The sequence below is a fragment of the Micromys minutus genome (assembly GCF_963924665.1).
Source record: "Micromys minutus genome assembly, chromosome: 23".
Classification (NCBI taxonomy): domain Eukaryota; kingdom Metazoa; phylum Chordata; class Mammalia; order Rodentia; family Muridae; genus Micromys; species Micromys minutus.
This window is the reverse complement of record NC_137958.1, coordinates 10,143,173-10,159,074: the sequence shown is the minus strand read 5'-3', so window position 1 is coordinate 10,159,074 and position 15,902 is coordinate 10,143,173. Positions and strand designations below refer to the sequence as shown.

At 45.2% G+C, this 15,902-nt stretch overlaps 1 protein-coding gene across 3 annotated transcripts in view; it reads left to right on the top strand.

Annotated features, from left to right (window-relative positions):
- GALNT11 (polypeptide N-acetylgalactosaminyltransferase 11) overlaps positions 1–13,841 on the top strand; it is a 29,585-nt gene extending 15,744 nt beyond the window's left edge. For 2 of the 3 annotated variants that reach the window (XM_080936470.1, XM_080936471.1), the window contains 8 exons: positions 1,340–1,465; positions 3,996–4,245; positions 6,434–6,551; positions 8,004–8,156; positions 10,606–10,824; positions 12,012–12,116; positions 12,887–13,024; positions 13,170–13,841. In XM_080936470.1, coding sequence (XP_080792596.1) covers positions 1,340–1,465; positions 3,996–4,245; positions 6,434–6,551; positions 8,004–8,156; positions 10,606–10,824; positions 12,012–12,116; positions 12,887–13,024; positions 13,170–13,301 — 1,241 coding nt within the window. In that variant the 3' untranslated portion in view covers positions 13,302–13,841. The remainder of the gene's footprint in view (positions 1–1,339; positions 1,466–3,995; positions 4,246–6,433; positions 6,552–8,003; positions 8,157–10,605; positions 10,825–12,011; positions 12,117–12,886; positions 13,025–13,169) is intronic. The other variant, XM_080936472.1, reaches the window with a different exon arrangement.
- The last annotated feature ends 2,061 nt before the right edge of the window (positions 13,842–15,902 follow it).

The following is a 15,902-nucleotide window of genomic DNA, read 5'->3' as shown; positions in this document are numbered from 1 at the left end:
TCCCTGAAGTTCTTCCCTGGCATCTGGTAACCTCTGGTTTTTGTCATTTCAAAAGTGTGATGCAAATTAATATGCAGCATGTCGCCTTTTGAGATTGGCACTTTTTACATGGAACAGTGTGGTGGACCGTGCTCATGGATTAAGTCTGCTATACCAGTTATTTCCAGAATAGAGTGAGCTGCATTCAGAAAGCTATTGCGTATTATCTGAGAATCATTATATATTTTAGGCACCTTTCTAAGGCACCTTTCTAACTGTAGATTGTATGCAGAGAAAAGTTCTACACTGTTTAACTCCTGTTCATCTCTCAGCTTCCTCCAATGTGGGTGGATCCATTTCTTACCTAGACGGAGATAGAAAAGTAAGTGACCTAGCTGGGTGAGGTGGTGCACATCTTTAATCCCAGGACTCAGGGGAGGCAGGTGGATCCCTCAGTTCAGGGCCAGCCTGGTTTACTAAGTGAGTTCCAGGACAGCCAGGGCTACACAGAGCAATCCTGTCTCAAAAACAAAAAGAAAGAAAAGAAAGAAAGAATAAAAGAAAGAGGCTTTTCCCAGAACCTAGTTTGAGTAGTAGAGTTGAAGTTCTGCCTGGTCTTCTTGGCTTTCAGCTTCTCCCTTTAGCACAGCACTGCAGACCCAGTGATGGGTGGCCGGGGCATTTTCCATGCACTCAGCATCTCCTTAGACCAGCAGAGCCGTACAACAGTATACCTAGGGACCGACAGATGAACACAGACCCGTGAGACCTGGGCAAATATAGAAAGTTTATGGGAGAAATTTTAGAGATGTTCATAGGCACCAAAACTTACAATTTTTGTTTTTGTTTTGGAGGCAGTCTCTCTACATAGTCCTGGCTGTCCTAGAACTTGCTACATAGACCAGGCTGGCCTCGAACTTAGAGTTCTGTTTGCCTCTGCAACCCTAGTGCAAGGGTTAATGGTATGCACCAGCATACTCACCTTGGACTTCTTGTTTCAAGACAAGAGCATCTCTTTTGTAGTCTAGGTGGCCGTAAGTGACTTTAAAGCCACTTGAACTTACAGCAGTCCTCCTGTTTCATTGTTGAGTGCTAGGATTGCAGGCAAGAACCTTCACACTTGACTTTATTTCAGACACTGTATGGAAATATACATCTAAGGCAGCAATACCTCATGGCTGGGTTCCAACTTTGCTCAGTGTTTTTCTTCTACAGAGGGTACTAGAATGCTTTATAATGAGGCCGTCTAACACATTTCTTTGGTCACTTGCAGATTTTGGCACACATGGCAGATACGTTAGAAATAGTTATAAGATGCTTTGCTGTATGGTGTGAGTAATTATGGAACTATTCTTTTTAGATGATTTAAAAGGAGAACTAGATGAGTACATCCAAAGATATCTGCCTGCAAAAGTCAAGGTCATAAGAAATCTGAAGCGTGAGGGATTGATTCGAGGAAGAATGATCGGAGCAGCCCACGCTACAGGTATATTCACGCTGTGGCTCTGTGGTGCTAGACACCTACAGAGGTCTACAAAAAACCATACATCTTAGTTACTGTTTGGTTGCTTTGAAGAGACACCATGCTCAAGGCATTTCGTTTAGGGACTGTGGTTGTAGAGGTAGTCCATGCATGGCAGCAAGCAGGCAGATATGGAACTGCAATAGGAGCGGAGAGCTTACATCTGATCCTCAAGAAAGGCAAAGACACAGCTAATTAGGCCTTCCTCCAATAACACACCTCCTCTGACAAAGCCATACCCCCTAATCCTTCCTACACAGTTCTATCCATTGGGGACCATTCTTATTTATACCCCTATACCATGTTTTCATTGGCTATTGCCCAAAGGAATGAAGAAGCTAGTCCTGCTTGAAAAGATTTTATAACTGACTTGCTGCCCCAAAGCACAGAATACAGAAATTGCTGCTAGAGCCCTCACTGGCCTATTTCTGTAGTGGCTGCTCAGTTAATTATTGACCTCTCAAACAGGTTTTTTATCTTGGTTGCTTACATAAGTAGAAAAGTCCAAGCCAATATGGAACTGAACTTACAAAAATCTAATATAGAGATCCCTAACATAAAAACTACTTGACTTGAATTATGCAAATAATTGTTAGTGTGGACTGCACATCTCTAGAGTCAGTATCAGGATTTCATTTGGTAAATAAGATGGATTTCTACACTGTTACTGGGAAGGTTTCAAGCCTCCATCATCCACCGTATGCTAATCTCCTGAAAAGCAAAGAGCAGGTGCCAGGTGCAGCCTTCTGCAGGAGTCACACTTCAGTGCCTGCCTTCCATTCCTTTGCTTCATTCTTGGTATGTAGCTGAGGATGATCAGGTAGGCCCTGCTTCTTCCAGTGCTGGGGTTACAGCCATGCACCAGCACACCTGGCTGCATTTCTTTCTGTGCTTACCTAGAAAGACGGGTGTAAGCTTGGCATTTCTCACTTTCTTCTAGTGATCATGACTAAAGTATTTTCCTTTAAACATACAGACTAGTGACTTTGGTTAGAGCAGCTCGTGGACATGCCAGAAATGATGAGGGCGGTTTCACAAGTCCTGACTGGAGTGGGACCCTCTTAGTGGTGTCGCCTACTTCCCTGCTGTAAGCTTCTATTTCAGAGCCCCTGCCCCCAGCCAGTGATGTTGAGTACCGGGCACTGTCAGGCCACTGTAGCATGACCTGTTGTACTTGCTGTGCTTAGCTGGTACTTCACCTTTGGAATTTTGTCTTTCTCTAAAAACCTACCATGACCCGAAGCAGTGGACAGAAAGGAGAGCAGCCCTTCTGCATTCAGTCAGAGCCAGTGCCTTGAGGTCTGCATCTCCAGGCCTTTAGCCTAGGACTAAGGAAGTTGGCCTTGATGGGTCATTGGAGATGGTGAGCTAGAGACAGCTGAGGAGCCTTGAGGGTTGTGCAGTGCACACTCACTGTTATTTTATGATCTGGTTGTCACCAATCAGCTATGACATAGGATTTGTCAGGTTCAAGCCAGTGTGAGGTCACCATGGCCTGTTTGGTGTAGCCAGATGGAATCTGCAGTCGATTAATTAACTTGTCCTCATTTGAAGAAAGCAGTCCTCCCAGCATAGGAAAGTGATTAAAACATTTCTTCTCCCAGAAACCTTGACCTCATTCCCTGTTGAGCATGGGTGTACTGAGGAGTATGCGTTCTCTTACATTAGGTAGCAGCTGGATGCTATATGTCCTCATTTAACTTGAACAAACGGAACTAACTGCGTGACTAATCTGCTGTCAGTACTGACAACTTGTGGCATTTTGTCAGTAATCAATGTTTTAAGAAGTTCTGTCAAATCTATTTTGATGCTGCGCTCTAGTAACATTCCAGTTTCTTAAGGAAATTCAGAGTTATCAGAACCAACAGTTTTTAATCTTGCTTGTATTTATCAAAACTCAAAGACAATAGGATGAAGCTTTTGTCATTTGTATCTTACTTGTATCTTGCTAATTAAAGTCCTGTGGGAAATGGTAGGAAGTGTGAGTTGGAAGTAGCACAGTGGAGAACCCAGGGGAGAAGGTGACATGTGTGGACGGACAGTATCCCACTGTGGCCGGCACAGCAGTATGGATTCCTCTTTCCAGAAACCAGACTGTGGTGGTCACCAGTTCTCAGTGATGCTGAGCCATCGGTGACAGTAATTGTCTCTGAGTGTACTAAATAGATACTTGGAGTAAATTACTAATAAAAGTGTCCCTGCACCAGAACACGTTGGGTCTGGCTGTCAGTGGAAGAGGAGGAGTCTCTTGAGTCACCTGACAGCTTGTTAGGGCCATGCTTGTACTTTGTACCCTCTCTGAGAAAAGTGTACATTTTAGAAAAGAACTCCTGGCCAGAGGACTTTCCTGAGCCCAGTTGGCAGAGCAGAGGGTAGTTTCTTGATGGTCATGGTGGCCATCCAAAGCCTGTATAAAACATCACTCACATTGGTCAGCTGTACTTTGGTCAAATGTGAAGCACCACCTGCCCATCTTCTCCCTTTACCTCTGCAGGAGAAGTCCTGGTGTTCCTGGACAGCCACTGTGAGGTGAATGTGATGTGGTTACAGCCCCTGCTGGCCATCATCCATGAAGACCCACACACAGTGGTGTGCCCCGTGATTGACATCATCAGTGCTGACACACTTGCTTACAGCTCATCCCCAGTGGTTCGGGGAGGTTTCAACTGGGGGCTGCACTTCAAGTGGGATCTGGTTCCCGTGTCTGAGCTGGGAGGTTCTGATGGTGCCACGGCCCCAATAAGGTAAGAGAGGTTGGAAGAGTCCCACTGGCCTTTCTTTAGAAAAAGATGATATATTAAAGAAAATTGATTCTTTGTAAGGGGCAAAGGTGTTGACTAAACTTACCCAGCAAAAACATTTTTAAGTCTAGTAGATGACACACACCTTTAACCCCAACACTTAGGAGGCAGAGGCAGTCAAATCTCTGAGTTTGAGGCCAGCCCGGTGTATACAGCATTAAAAAAGAGACCCTGTCTCAAAACCACAACAAATTTTGGTTTTGGTTTTTTGTTTGTTTGATGCCTGGTTTCTCTATGTAGCTCTGGCTGACCTGGAACTCACTCTGTAGAGCAGGCTTGCCTCAAACTCTGAGATCATCTTCCCCTGCCTCCCGAGTGCTGGGTTTAAAGGTGTGCACCACCGTACCTGGCCCACTGAGGATTCTTAAGTGGTGTAGTTTTGTATAAACCCAGCCAAGAGTTAAGAGTAAGAAACTGTCAGTTGCCCATAATTGCGGTGTAGCTTCTAAAAGGTGTGAATAGGTAGCTGCTTCCTGAGGTAGTGTGGGCTCCCGTGTGCTGTGGTCTCATCAGACGCATCTCCAGCTCATCACAGGCTGCAGACATTTTCATCTGAGACCAGAAGTGTATTAGATTCTAAAGTTTTGTTGCATTTTAGAATATTTGCATATCTGTGATTGGATATTTTCGGATGAGACCCAAGGCCAACTGCAGTTGTGTTTCCATACACTTTCTCAGTAAGAAATCACATCAGGTTTTTGTTTTGTTTTGTTTTGTTTTGTTTTTTAGTGTTTTTCAAATTTTTTTCTACAATATATTTTGGTTATATTGTTTTTCTTCACTAACTCCTCCCAGAATTCTCCTCCCTACCCACCCAACTTCATATTCCTTTATAAAAGATAAACACAAACAAAGAAAAGCACACATGACAACACACACACACACCCAAAGAGTCTGTTTTGTGTTGGCCAACTAGTCTAGTGCGTGGGGCCTGCTTTGGGTGTGACTGACATACCAAATGTCACTCATTGAAGAAAACTGTTTTCCCTTCCCTGGCAGCTACCAGTTACACTGTCTTAGCTGCTCTATTTTTTATTCCTTTGAAAATATTTTTTAAAAAGTGCTTTTCAGACATTTCTAAATAGGTTTTGTTGTTTTAAAGACAGATGGGGCTCTTGTTATGTAACTGCCATACCTGGTTTATGCAATATTGGAGATTGAAATTAGAGATTTTTGCCTTCTAGACAACCCCCCTTACCATACTGAGCCACATCCCTAGTCCATGTATAAAGCCTTGAGTATCTACTTTCCTCCCAAACTTCCAGTCTTGTCTTTTGTCTTGAAGTCTGTTTGGTACCTTCATAATTAAAACTTCTTTACATGTCTACATTATTGTGGATTGTTCTCTTTTCTGCGATTTATCTCCTGCCTGATAATTTATCTGTCTGTTCTTTTGCTAGACATTCTAGAGTCTTTGTGGAGTTTTCTGCCTCTCTTCTATAGGCAGTTCAGCCAGTAGAGCCCACCCGTGACCCCCGTAACTCTTGATCAAGGGTCAGAAGCCTGGAAGTTGGGATTAAGCCTTTGGGTAGTGTCTGCTGCAGCTTTTCTGATTGCAAGACAGCTGCAGTGTAAGCTTTAATGGCATTGCCCTGTGTCGGCAGGCTGCTGTGGGGGACGGAGGAACCCTCATGTACTTGAGCAGTTATCAGCATCCGTGGCCTCACAGCAGATGCTGGTAGTGGCCCCTCCACCCTACACACAAGCCGAGCACAGTGAGGTCTGAAAATGCTCTTCACAGTACGGGTGTCACTGCTGGCACAGTCGTCCACTCTGAGAGCCACTGATTGTCTGTTACACAGTAGGCCTGGCTTCAGGTCTGTTCCTCTTACCAGGCCATCAAAAGGAATTATAGTCATTACCTCCGGGTTCCTGTCAAACTAATTACAATAAGAAAAGTACCATGATACTTAGAATGTAACCTTATGCCAGATACCTCAGCAATCCAGAAAATTCTAGCATGTGACCTAGCTTGTCTCCTATTAGATGAACATGTTTCTTCCTTTTCTGTTCTCCTTTATTGTTACCTCTTCTTTAATGACAGCTAATCTGTGTCCCAGAGTCACAGGGACTTTGTAAACTATAGGGACCTGGTTCTATTGAATGAGCACAGGCTGTGGTCCTTTTCTAGGTCACCTACGATGGCTGGAGGGTTGTTTGCCATGAACAGGCAGTATTTCAATGACCTTGGACAGTATGACAGCGGCATGGATGTCTGGGGAGGAGAGAATCTGGAAATCTCATTTCGGGTAATTTTGATTTTGTGCCTGTTCTGTTACTAAACTGGATCATAAAATATAATTGCAGTTTAAGGGCAGAGAGAGCCTCCTGAGCAGGTGGGCCCAGCCTACCACTCTGAATCTGTCTGCAGTCTGCCGTCCACAGCACAGGACTGAAGTGTGTCTGTTTATAATTTAGAACCAGAGCTCATCGCTTTGAGGGTTTTCTTCATAACCTTTCAGGTTGAAAGTTTATATAGAGATCAGGTAGTTCATTTTTCTTTTGTTCTCTTTTTAGCAAAAGTAAGTGAATCCCACAAATGTTAAGTGTATATGCACATGGCATGGCATGCAGATGGAGATCAGAGGACAGTTTGCAGGAAATGGTTCTCTGCTTCTACCATGTAGGTCTTGGGGATTGAGTCCAAGTTGTAAGACATTTTGGCAAGTGCCATTATCTTGTCAGCCCTGGAACCAAGTTCTCGTGTGTGCTCTGGTGCTTGTGTGGAAACACAGCTTGCAGGAGCTGCCCTCGCCTTCTGCCGTGTGGGTCCTTGGGACTGAATAAGTCCTTAGCCCTGGTGGCAAGCAGATTTACTCACTGAGCCATCTTACCAGCCCTAGAATTAAGTTCTTTTGAATCTGAATCACTCAGTGTAATTTTTTTTTTTTTTTTTTTTTTTTAAAAATGCTTTTTGGAGCTGGAGAGATGGCTCAGTGGTCAAAGCACTTGCCCTACTAGCAAGCATAAGGACTACGGAACCCCAAAGCCAGTGTAGGCACCAGGTCAGCATGGCTGCTCACCTGTGATTGTAGCCTTGGAAAGCAGACACAGATCCCCAGAGCAAGCTGGCTAGTGAGACTAGCTGTATGTGAGCTCTGGGTGTGAGGCAGAAGACTGACACAGGAGCACCCTCTCCCTCAAGATTCAATTTTCATGTAGTTTTTATACATGGGTGTTCTGTCTGCATGTATATCTGCACACCAGAAGAGTGTGTCAGTTCCCATTAAAGGTTGTGCGGCACCCATATGGTTGCTGGAAATTGAACTTAAGACCTAGAAGAGCAGCCAGTGCTCTGAACCACTAAACTACCTCTCCATCCCCAAGATTCCCAGGATTAACCCCAGGCCTCAGTGTTCACTCTAATGTATATGCATGTATATTTGTATGTTCATATGTGCCCACAAACAGGCAGGGACAACACATAAATACATAAGACAAACAGATTTTCTTAGAAACAAATGTAAGTTCTAAGAAAGGACATGAGAACAGAAGAATAAATGACTCTGTCCTTAACTCTTAAGAGCAAGCCCATTAATGCAACCGCCGATGAGAACATGGGTTACGTGTTTAATTTCGGAAGGACCTAAGTTTTAAATGCCCCACTTTCTTCCGAGTTCACTCGTAAGAGAAGCATAAAGGGTCACTCATGAAGACGTGCGCTGCTTCAGTCTGATGCCCATCCTGTCTGCTTCTGGTAGATCTGGATGTGTGGCGGCAAGCTCTTCATCATCCCTTGCTCAAGAGTAGGACACATTTTCCGAAAAAGGCGACCCTATGGCTCTCCTGAGGGCCAGGACACCATGACACACAACTCCCTGAGACTGGCACATGTCTGGCTGGATGAGTACAAGGTGAGTGTCGCCTGGCCATGGCTTTGGTGGTCCCTTCCGAGCCTTTCTTGCCTGCTATGCCGTTCTTCTCTGAGCTTCTCACCAGGGTTCACTCACTTGTTCCTCAGTGTGATGTCACAAGCATGGGAAGCTGCTCTGTCTCGTGTGCTGGACCTCACTGACCGCTCGGCATTGCTTTCCCGTTTCTGCGCCGCCTTCTGCAGCTCTGTTCTCTGCAGCCTCCTCATGTAGGATGGACATGTCACTTCTGGAGCATTGTGTCACATTAGAAAGAACACCATACCCTTTAGATGTCACCTCTGTCAACAAGCCCTAGACAGCGGCTTGTCTGTTCTTGCCCGACAGTCTGCAGTAGGGCTTTCACGCATGTGCCCTGTCCTGTGGCTTTCACTGGGCATTTGTTTACACTGTGCTGAAGCTGTTCTCAGCACTGCACTGCTCCTGTTGCTCAGGGAGACTGTTCATCATTTGATGCGAATTTGGGTGGTTCTCTCTCTCTCTCTCTTTCTTTCTCTCTCTCTCTCTCTCTCTCTCTCTTTCTTTATTTTCTCTCTCTCATTCATTCATTCATTCATTCATTTATTCATTCTCTCTTTGGTGTTTAGAAATAGTTTCTCTGTGGAGCCTTGGTTGTCCTAAAAGTTGCTATGTAGACCAAGCTAGCCTCAAACTCACAAGAGACTGACCTGCTTTTGCTTCCTGAGTGCTGGGATGTACATGTGAATTCTATGGAAAGGTTGTGTGATTACTTGTGTCCATCCTTCTGCCATCACATTCTGGGGTCACAGGCACATGCACAAGCACCTGGGGATGGAATCTGCAGCCCTGTAAGGGAAATGTAAGCAGACGCCCAGGCCTTGAAGTTGTCTGTGTCCTCCCTTGCCTCACCCAGAGCTCTGTGTATCATTATCATTCCCTTGTGGGAGTTGCCAAAATGGAGAGGAGAAGGCACGTGGGCTTGAGCAGGGGGACCTTGAGAGGTCTGTCACTGGGTCCATGATCAGTGCCTGGGGCTCAGCCACGTTTCCAGTGGGCACTCCAGTGAGTTCTTCGGGTGGCTCCTTTTTCACTGATGCTGCTTCCCCAGGAAGTCACATGAAGGCTGCTTGCTGTGGCGTAGTGTGAGCACAGTGCCGAGTGGACTGTGCTCCAGGAGCGCTTGCATGTGGCACTGGGCAGCATCTTTCAGATTGACCCAAGGCTTGTAAATGGTAAAATCACCTCTTAAGTAAAAGGTCATCAGGACTGGCAGCCCACACCTCTAATCCCTGCAGGGACAGATGATGTTAAGACCAGCCTTGTCTAGGTAGTGCGTTTTAGGTCAGCCAGGGAATACACAGTGAGACCCTGTTTCAAAAACAACACAAGAACAAAAAACATTATAAACTTGTGAGTCTGCCACACAGGGAAGTGCTGCAGGGTCTGGAAGAACTGCACAGCATAGGCCAGTGTTTTTTAAGTGACTGGACATGTTCTGAAAGTCCTGCGTGTGCAAAAAGATCATTCAGAGGGGACACGGAGCCAAATGTGTACCTCACTAATGTTGTTCTTCTTTATCATGGTAATTAAGGTCAGAGTTACTGAGTCATCAGCTAGGCGTGCTGCTGAGTAGTGGTGATCTTGCACTGGTGAGGACGAGGCAGGACTGTTTATCCGAGGCCAGTCTGAGCTGCGTGTTTGCACTGTCTCAGACCTGTATTAAATAACGAATACAAGAATAACGGTAATTAATTGTAATAGGAATTTTAAAATATTTCTCCTGTTCCAGCTACAGTTTTTTATGAGCTTGTGTCCATAAGACAGTGAGGTGGCTCAGTGGGTAAAGTGCAGGCTGCACAAGTTCTGAGTCCTTCCTGGAGACGGAGCCAACCCATAGAATTGTACTGACTGCCACATATTCACCAAGGCATGTACCTCATCGTAATAGTAAAGTTTTCTAATTACAACAATATACAGCAACAGGGCAATATACATATGAGCCACCTAATAAAAACTACAAGTTTTTGTATTGAGAATGAGTTTCTGTTAATTAAAAAAAGTAAAACTATGTTGAGGTCTTTTGTTGTTTGTTTTTGTTAGTGGTGATGTTTTTTGAGAGCTAGACTGGCCTGCAGCTCCCTAAGGAGACCAGGTTGGTTTTGAACTCACAGAGATATGCTTACCTGTGCCTCTCTAGTGCTGAGGTTAAGGGTGCGTGCAACCATGCCTGGCTCAGTTTAATTTTTAACAAGGTCAGTATCCATAGCTAAGAATCCTGGATCAGTTCAAGTTGAGAATAGAAGGTTAGAAGCTAGAGTTTCAGAGTCAATCTGCTGATTTAAGAGTGAGTTTATGTTATGTGGGCATGTGGAAAGTTCCCATCGATGTTTTTTGACATTAAGAATACTTAGAACTCTGTTTTCCTCACAGAATATATATTCCAGCAACTTTCATTCTTTTTTAAACTTAGGAGCAATATTTTTCCTTAAGACCTGATTTGAAGACCAAAAGCTTTGGGAATATCACTGAGCGTGTTGAATTGAGGAAGAAATTGGGCTGTCAATCATTCAAGTGGTATTTGGATAATATTTACCCTGAGATGCAGATACTTGGCCCGAATGCCAAACCTCAGCAACCTGTTTTCATCAACAGAGGACCCAAGCGCCCCAGAGTCCTGCTGCGTGGAAGGGTGAGGTGGCAGTCCTGAGGGCTTCACTGGGAGGGGTGGAGCAGGACGAGTTTTTGAGGTGCTATAATAGAAATTGAGCCGTTCTCTTTTGGGACTTCTCTCTATTCAGGTAGAAAAGCTTAGAAATCTTCAATAAGTTTGCTGTTTTCACCAAGGTCAAAACCCCTACTTACTGTACTGACTGCCTTGGAGTGACTTTGGTCTTCTGTAGGCTGTTATCTTCCGGAGCAGGGACACAGGCAGAGCGAGCCTGAAAGGGGCCCTCAGAGGGATGAGCAGGGATGCAGCAGCTGCTCTTGTTTAGACTTAGCTCTTAACCAACTTCAGACAGTTAATCCGTGTAACATGCAGTAAGATTTCACCAACACCCTGGCACTCCTGAGATTAGCAGAAGGCACACTGGACCCTTTTCAGTCACACTTAAGCCTTAGGGGGTCTGCCCAGAAGTTATGTTGTTCGAAGTAATGTCTAAAACTGTCCTTTTGGGGGTTGGGGAGATGGCTCGGTTGATAAAGCAACTTTGCAGCTCAGTGTGGGGACGAGCGTTTTGGATCCTTAGAATCAATGTAGACACAATGTAGGGCAGGTGTGGAGGCCTACTTGTAATTCTAGTGCTTGGAACAAACCCTGCCCATGAACTCTGGGTCTGGGAGATAGATCCTGCACCTCAGTAACAAGGGGGAAGTCTTACACTCAAAGGTGTGCCCACCTACACCGGTGCAGACACCACACATAACCAGAAAACTGCTGTTCCTACATCCCTCTCTAGCTTCCTAAGGGCATATTTGCCAACTTTTATATTTCAGGAGAATTGAGCCTACTACTTTTCTTCTTGTCTCTAAACCCCTAGGCAGCTAGCTAGGTGTTTACTGGGTGTTCTTAAGTAAAGGCAGATAATTTGTGCCCTTATAGTTGATATCCCTTCCAGTATAGATCTTTCCAGATTAGCGTATACATAGGTTCTTGTTCTTTAGCCCAGGCTGTCCGCATGTTCATGATCTTCTGTCTCAGCTCCATGACTGCTTGAATGAAAGGCCCAAGACACTGTGCCTGGTTTTATTTCCTCATCTTCGCCTTGGCTTGTGGCTGCTTCTTGGGACTTTGGGCAGCACTTGCCACTGTGTGCACATGCCCCAAGCACCAAGGTGTCTGCATGGGAGTCTCAAGAGGACTGTCTTCTTTTGCAGCTCTACCACTTGCAGACCAACAAATGCCTGGTGGCCCAGGGCCGGTCCAGCCAGAAAGGAGGCCTGGTGCTGCTTAAGGCCTGTGACTATGGAGACCCAGCTCAGGTGGGTTACGCCTCTCAGTGCAAAGTCACCCTGGGGAAGTCTTAGGTTGCAAGTGAACTTCAGAGATCATTGACAATCTGCTTTGTGTTCTCTGTTTCTGTCTTTGCTCATTGCCGGTTGTTTAGTTGTTGTGTGTGGTAAGGCATGGCGAATGCTCCTCTCCTGCACACCTTAAAGACCTTAGATGAACCACAGTCAGATTTTCGGGCCAGTTGTCTTGGCTCATTAGGGACACCACAACAGAATTTTGGTTCATTTCATCCACTTAATTTTAGTTAGTCTGTCTTTTCAACATTAAGATGTGAGCAGATGCTTTGTTTTGGTTTGTTACTGTTCTGCTGACAGCATGACCCAACAGTGATTTAGACTGGAGGCTGTCAGGACTGGCCTGTGATGGCCCATCCATTAGAGTTAGTATCGGCATCACATAGGAACAGAAAGAACACTTGGCCTTTTGATAAACAGAATGTACATGAGTGTACACATATGGAGGTCAGAGCACACATTGCAGCAGTTCTGGGATCCTGTGGGGACAAGATTGGAACTGAGGTCATCAGTCTTGCATGAAAGGGAGAGGAGGACACTCTGCAGTGACCCAGATACAGGAGGCCCCCCTGACTTCCCAGGTGCCTGTTTCAGGTGGCTGAAGAGACGGTGCTGGGACAGGGCTCTGCTTGTGGGGACTACATGGAACACACTGAAGCCTTATCCAGGCCTCCACTCCAGTACCAGCACTTGTTTTTAAAAATAATTTTTGCTTTTGTTATTAGGTCTGGATTTATAATGAAGAGCATGAATTGATCTTAAACAACCTCCTTTGCCTCGATATGTCAGAAACTCGCTCATCAGACCCACCCCGACTCATGAAGTGCCACGGGTCAGGAGGATCCCAGCAGTGGACCTTTGGGGTGAGGAACTTGCTTATAAACCAGGTTCCTTGTGGGAGGACAGGAACCTGGGCTCTGTCTAGTCCTGATGCTTCTGCATCTTCCCTGCATGCTGCAAAAATGCCTGTTGTTAAATAAAATAAGTTCTTTCCTTGCCTTTTTTCAGAAGAACAATCGGCTATACCAAGTGTCTGTTGGGCAGTGCCTAAGAGTTGTGGACCTGATGGATCAGAAGGGCTACGTTGGCATGGCAATCTGCGATGGCTCCTCCTCTCAACAGTGGCGCCTAGAAGGCTAAAGGTGGGCCCAGGCTGGAGACACCATAACTCACCTGGTTTTTCACGCCTGCCATAAATCAAGGTGCTTTATGAAGGACGTTGCTGACCGCACAAGGCAAGGACCTTGGTGGAGGGTGACCATCTCGGGAGCTTCACTGGGATTTGGGTTCTTTCTGAGCTGCTGCTAAGGGATTCTTGTTTATCCGGGGAAAACAGAAAATAATTCTAAAGAGTTGGGTCTGCACAGTATAAACCCAGGAAATAGGCATTTCTATTCATATTTATGTTTTCACTCTCCCTTGGAGATGGAGTGGTTTCTGTCTAATCAGGAACTTGCAACAATTTCCTTTCATAGAGGACTTCATAAGAGTTTTTTTTCTTTCTATTTTTATCATGTTTAATGTTCCAAATAGATTATAAAAACTGGTTGAATGCATATTACTTTTAGCTTCAGAAGATATCATGTATATTTAAGAGGCATTTAACCGTTATAAATTATTTTGATGACTTAATAGGCTGTCTACAGTGAATAAAGGATCTTTCTGATCATTTAACTAGGATGTTTGTCTCTTCCATCTTCTGTCTTGCTTTGGGGCCAGCCTGTGGTGTGGATGACTTGGGACTACTGACAGCCTTTGAACTAGACTGCAGTGCAGATTCAGACTTCAGGAGGTGGCAGTTCCTTACTTGGCTGAGTGAATTTGGATAAATCAGTTTGCCTGAGAAACTGCTAAGTAGAAGGATCTTAGAGAAAAAAATCTTCCTGTTGTAGATGTCAAAGGTCAGCTAGTCCATTTGGGAAGCAAAAGGCAAGAAGTGGATTTAAACCCAGTGACAGCAATGAGCACACTGAATAAAGGGTGGGTTCCTTTAGAGGACTAGATTGGATAGGAATGCAAAAGCAGCTGCAGCTTTTTTATGTGTGTAGAGATTTCAGCAGCGAGCGCTACCAGAGGTAGAAAGAGGGTACTTTGCCTATGACAAAAGGTTCAATTCATCCACAAGAACTTAATCCTAAACATTTCTCTAGCTGACAACTTCCAAACACTAGCTGCCAGAACTAGACCAGCAAACATGTCTGTCTACCTCACGGTGAGGCAGCTCAGCCTTTTAGAACCTGAAGAAGGCGGCATTGCTAAGCTGACCTGGCTGGGAAACACCCCACCCAGCAGCACGCATGTTCTCACGCAGCCAGGACCATGTGTGGCTACGTCAGGTAAGCTACAGTCCAAGGTATCAAATGAACAACTACAAAACCTCTAGGTAGTTTGAAAGTCACACACTTCCACTTGTGGCTAGAAGACGAAATGAAAACAATGGTGACATAGCCAGGTGTATGTGTGGTACGCTGCCAGATTCCTTGGACAGTAGATATTAAATCTTCAAATCCTATCTTAGGAGAAAGGACATTTCGTGAAGCTCAAGATGTAGAAGTAAATATGAAGTGTCAGAACAGAAATAGGAAACAAAATTATTCATACAAGAAGCAGGCTTGTTACTGCATCTGGTAAACATCTAAAGTGAGAGAACTTGGCAGCATCAGGAATCAGAGTGCTCAACTGCCCACAGACGCTGCCGAGTGGGGGCATAGCACAGTACAGTCCTGGAGAGGTGGGCAGGTCTTAAAAATCACACTTCTTGATGGTCAGCCAAGGAGCCCAGAAACTATCCACACTGAGGGCACACTCAGGTGTCCAGTCCTGGAGAATGAAGACAGGAAGTGAGCCAGATGGAACCTGTTTAGTCATCAAGCCCCTTAACCAGGAAGAACACCGTCTTAGTCCAGGTTTCTATTCCTGCACAAAATATCATGACCAAGAAGCAAGTTGGGGAGGAAAGGGTTTATTCAGCTTACACTTCCACATTGCTGTTCATCACCAAAGGAAACCAGGACTGGAACTCAAGCAGGTCAGGAAGCAGGAGCTGATGCAGAGGCCATGGAGAGATGTCACTTACTGGCTTGCTTCCCCTGGCTTGTTCAGCCTGCTTTCTTATAGGACCCGGTCTACCAGCCCAGGGATGGCTCCACCCACAATGGGCTGGGCCCTCCCCCTTGATCACTAGTTGAGAAAATGCCTTACAGCTGGATCTCATGGAGGCATTTCCCCAACTGAGGCTCCTTTCTCTGTGATAACTGCAGCTTGTGTCAAGTTGACACAAAAGCAGCCAGTACAAACAGCATACAGCATCTGCCCACTAAAGGTTTCGTGAGTCCCTCTGAAGACTGTTGAAAACAATCCAAGGGCCACAGTTATGAATCCCCTAAGAAAACAAGGTTTACAGGTCCCTCACCAGATGACAGCATCTGTGTGAGGCTCAGTCAAGGCTTCCCGAGCATGAGTGGGACACATGATTTACCAGCCACCAACTTATAAAGTACATCTCAGCATGTTCATCTGTGCAGAATTCTGGCAACCAGATTACTTGTTGTACAAGGGGCCAACCATTACCTCTGATGATTTAAAGTTTAGTCTACATAAAAATGTTGGTAGGGAGGAGGGGGGAGAGTGGAAGGAAAAGCCTTCAGCCTAAGAAAGGACATTTATAGGTAACCTCATTAATGTGAAAGTTTTGTACAAAAGGCAAGATTCCTGTGTTCTCTTTCAACTCAGGAGCCTTTG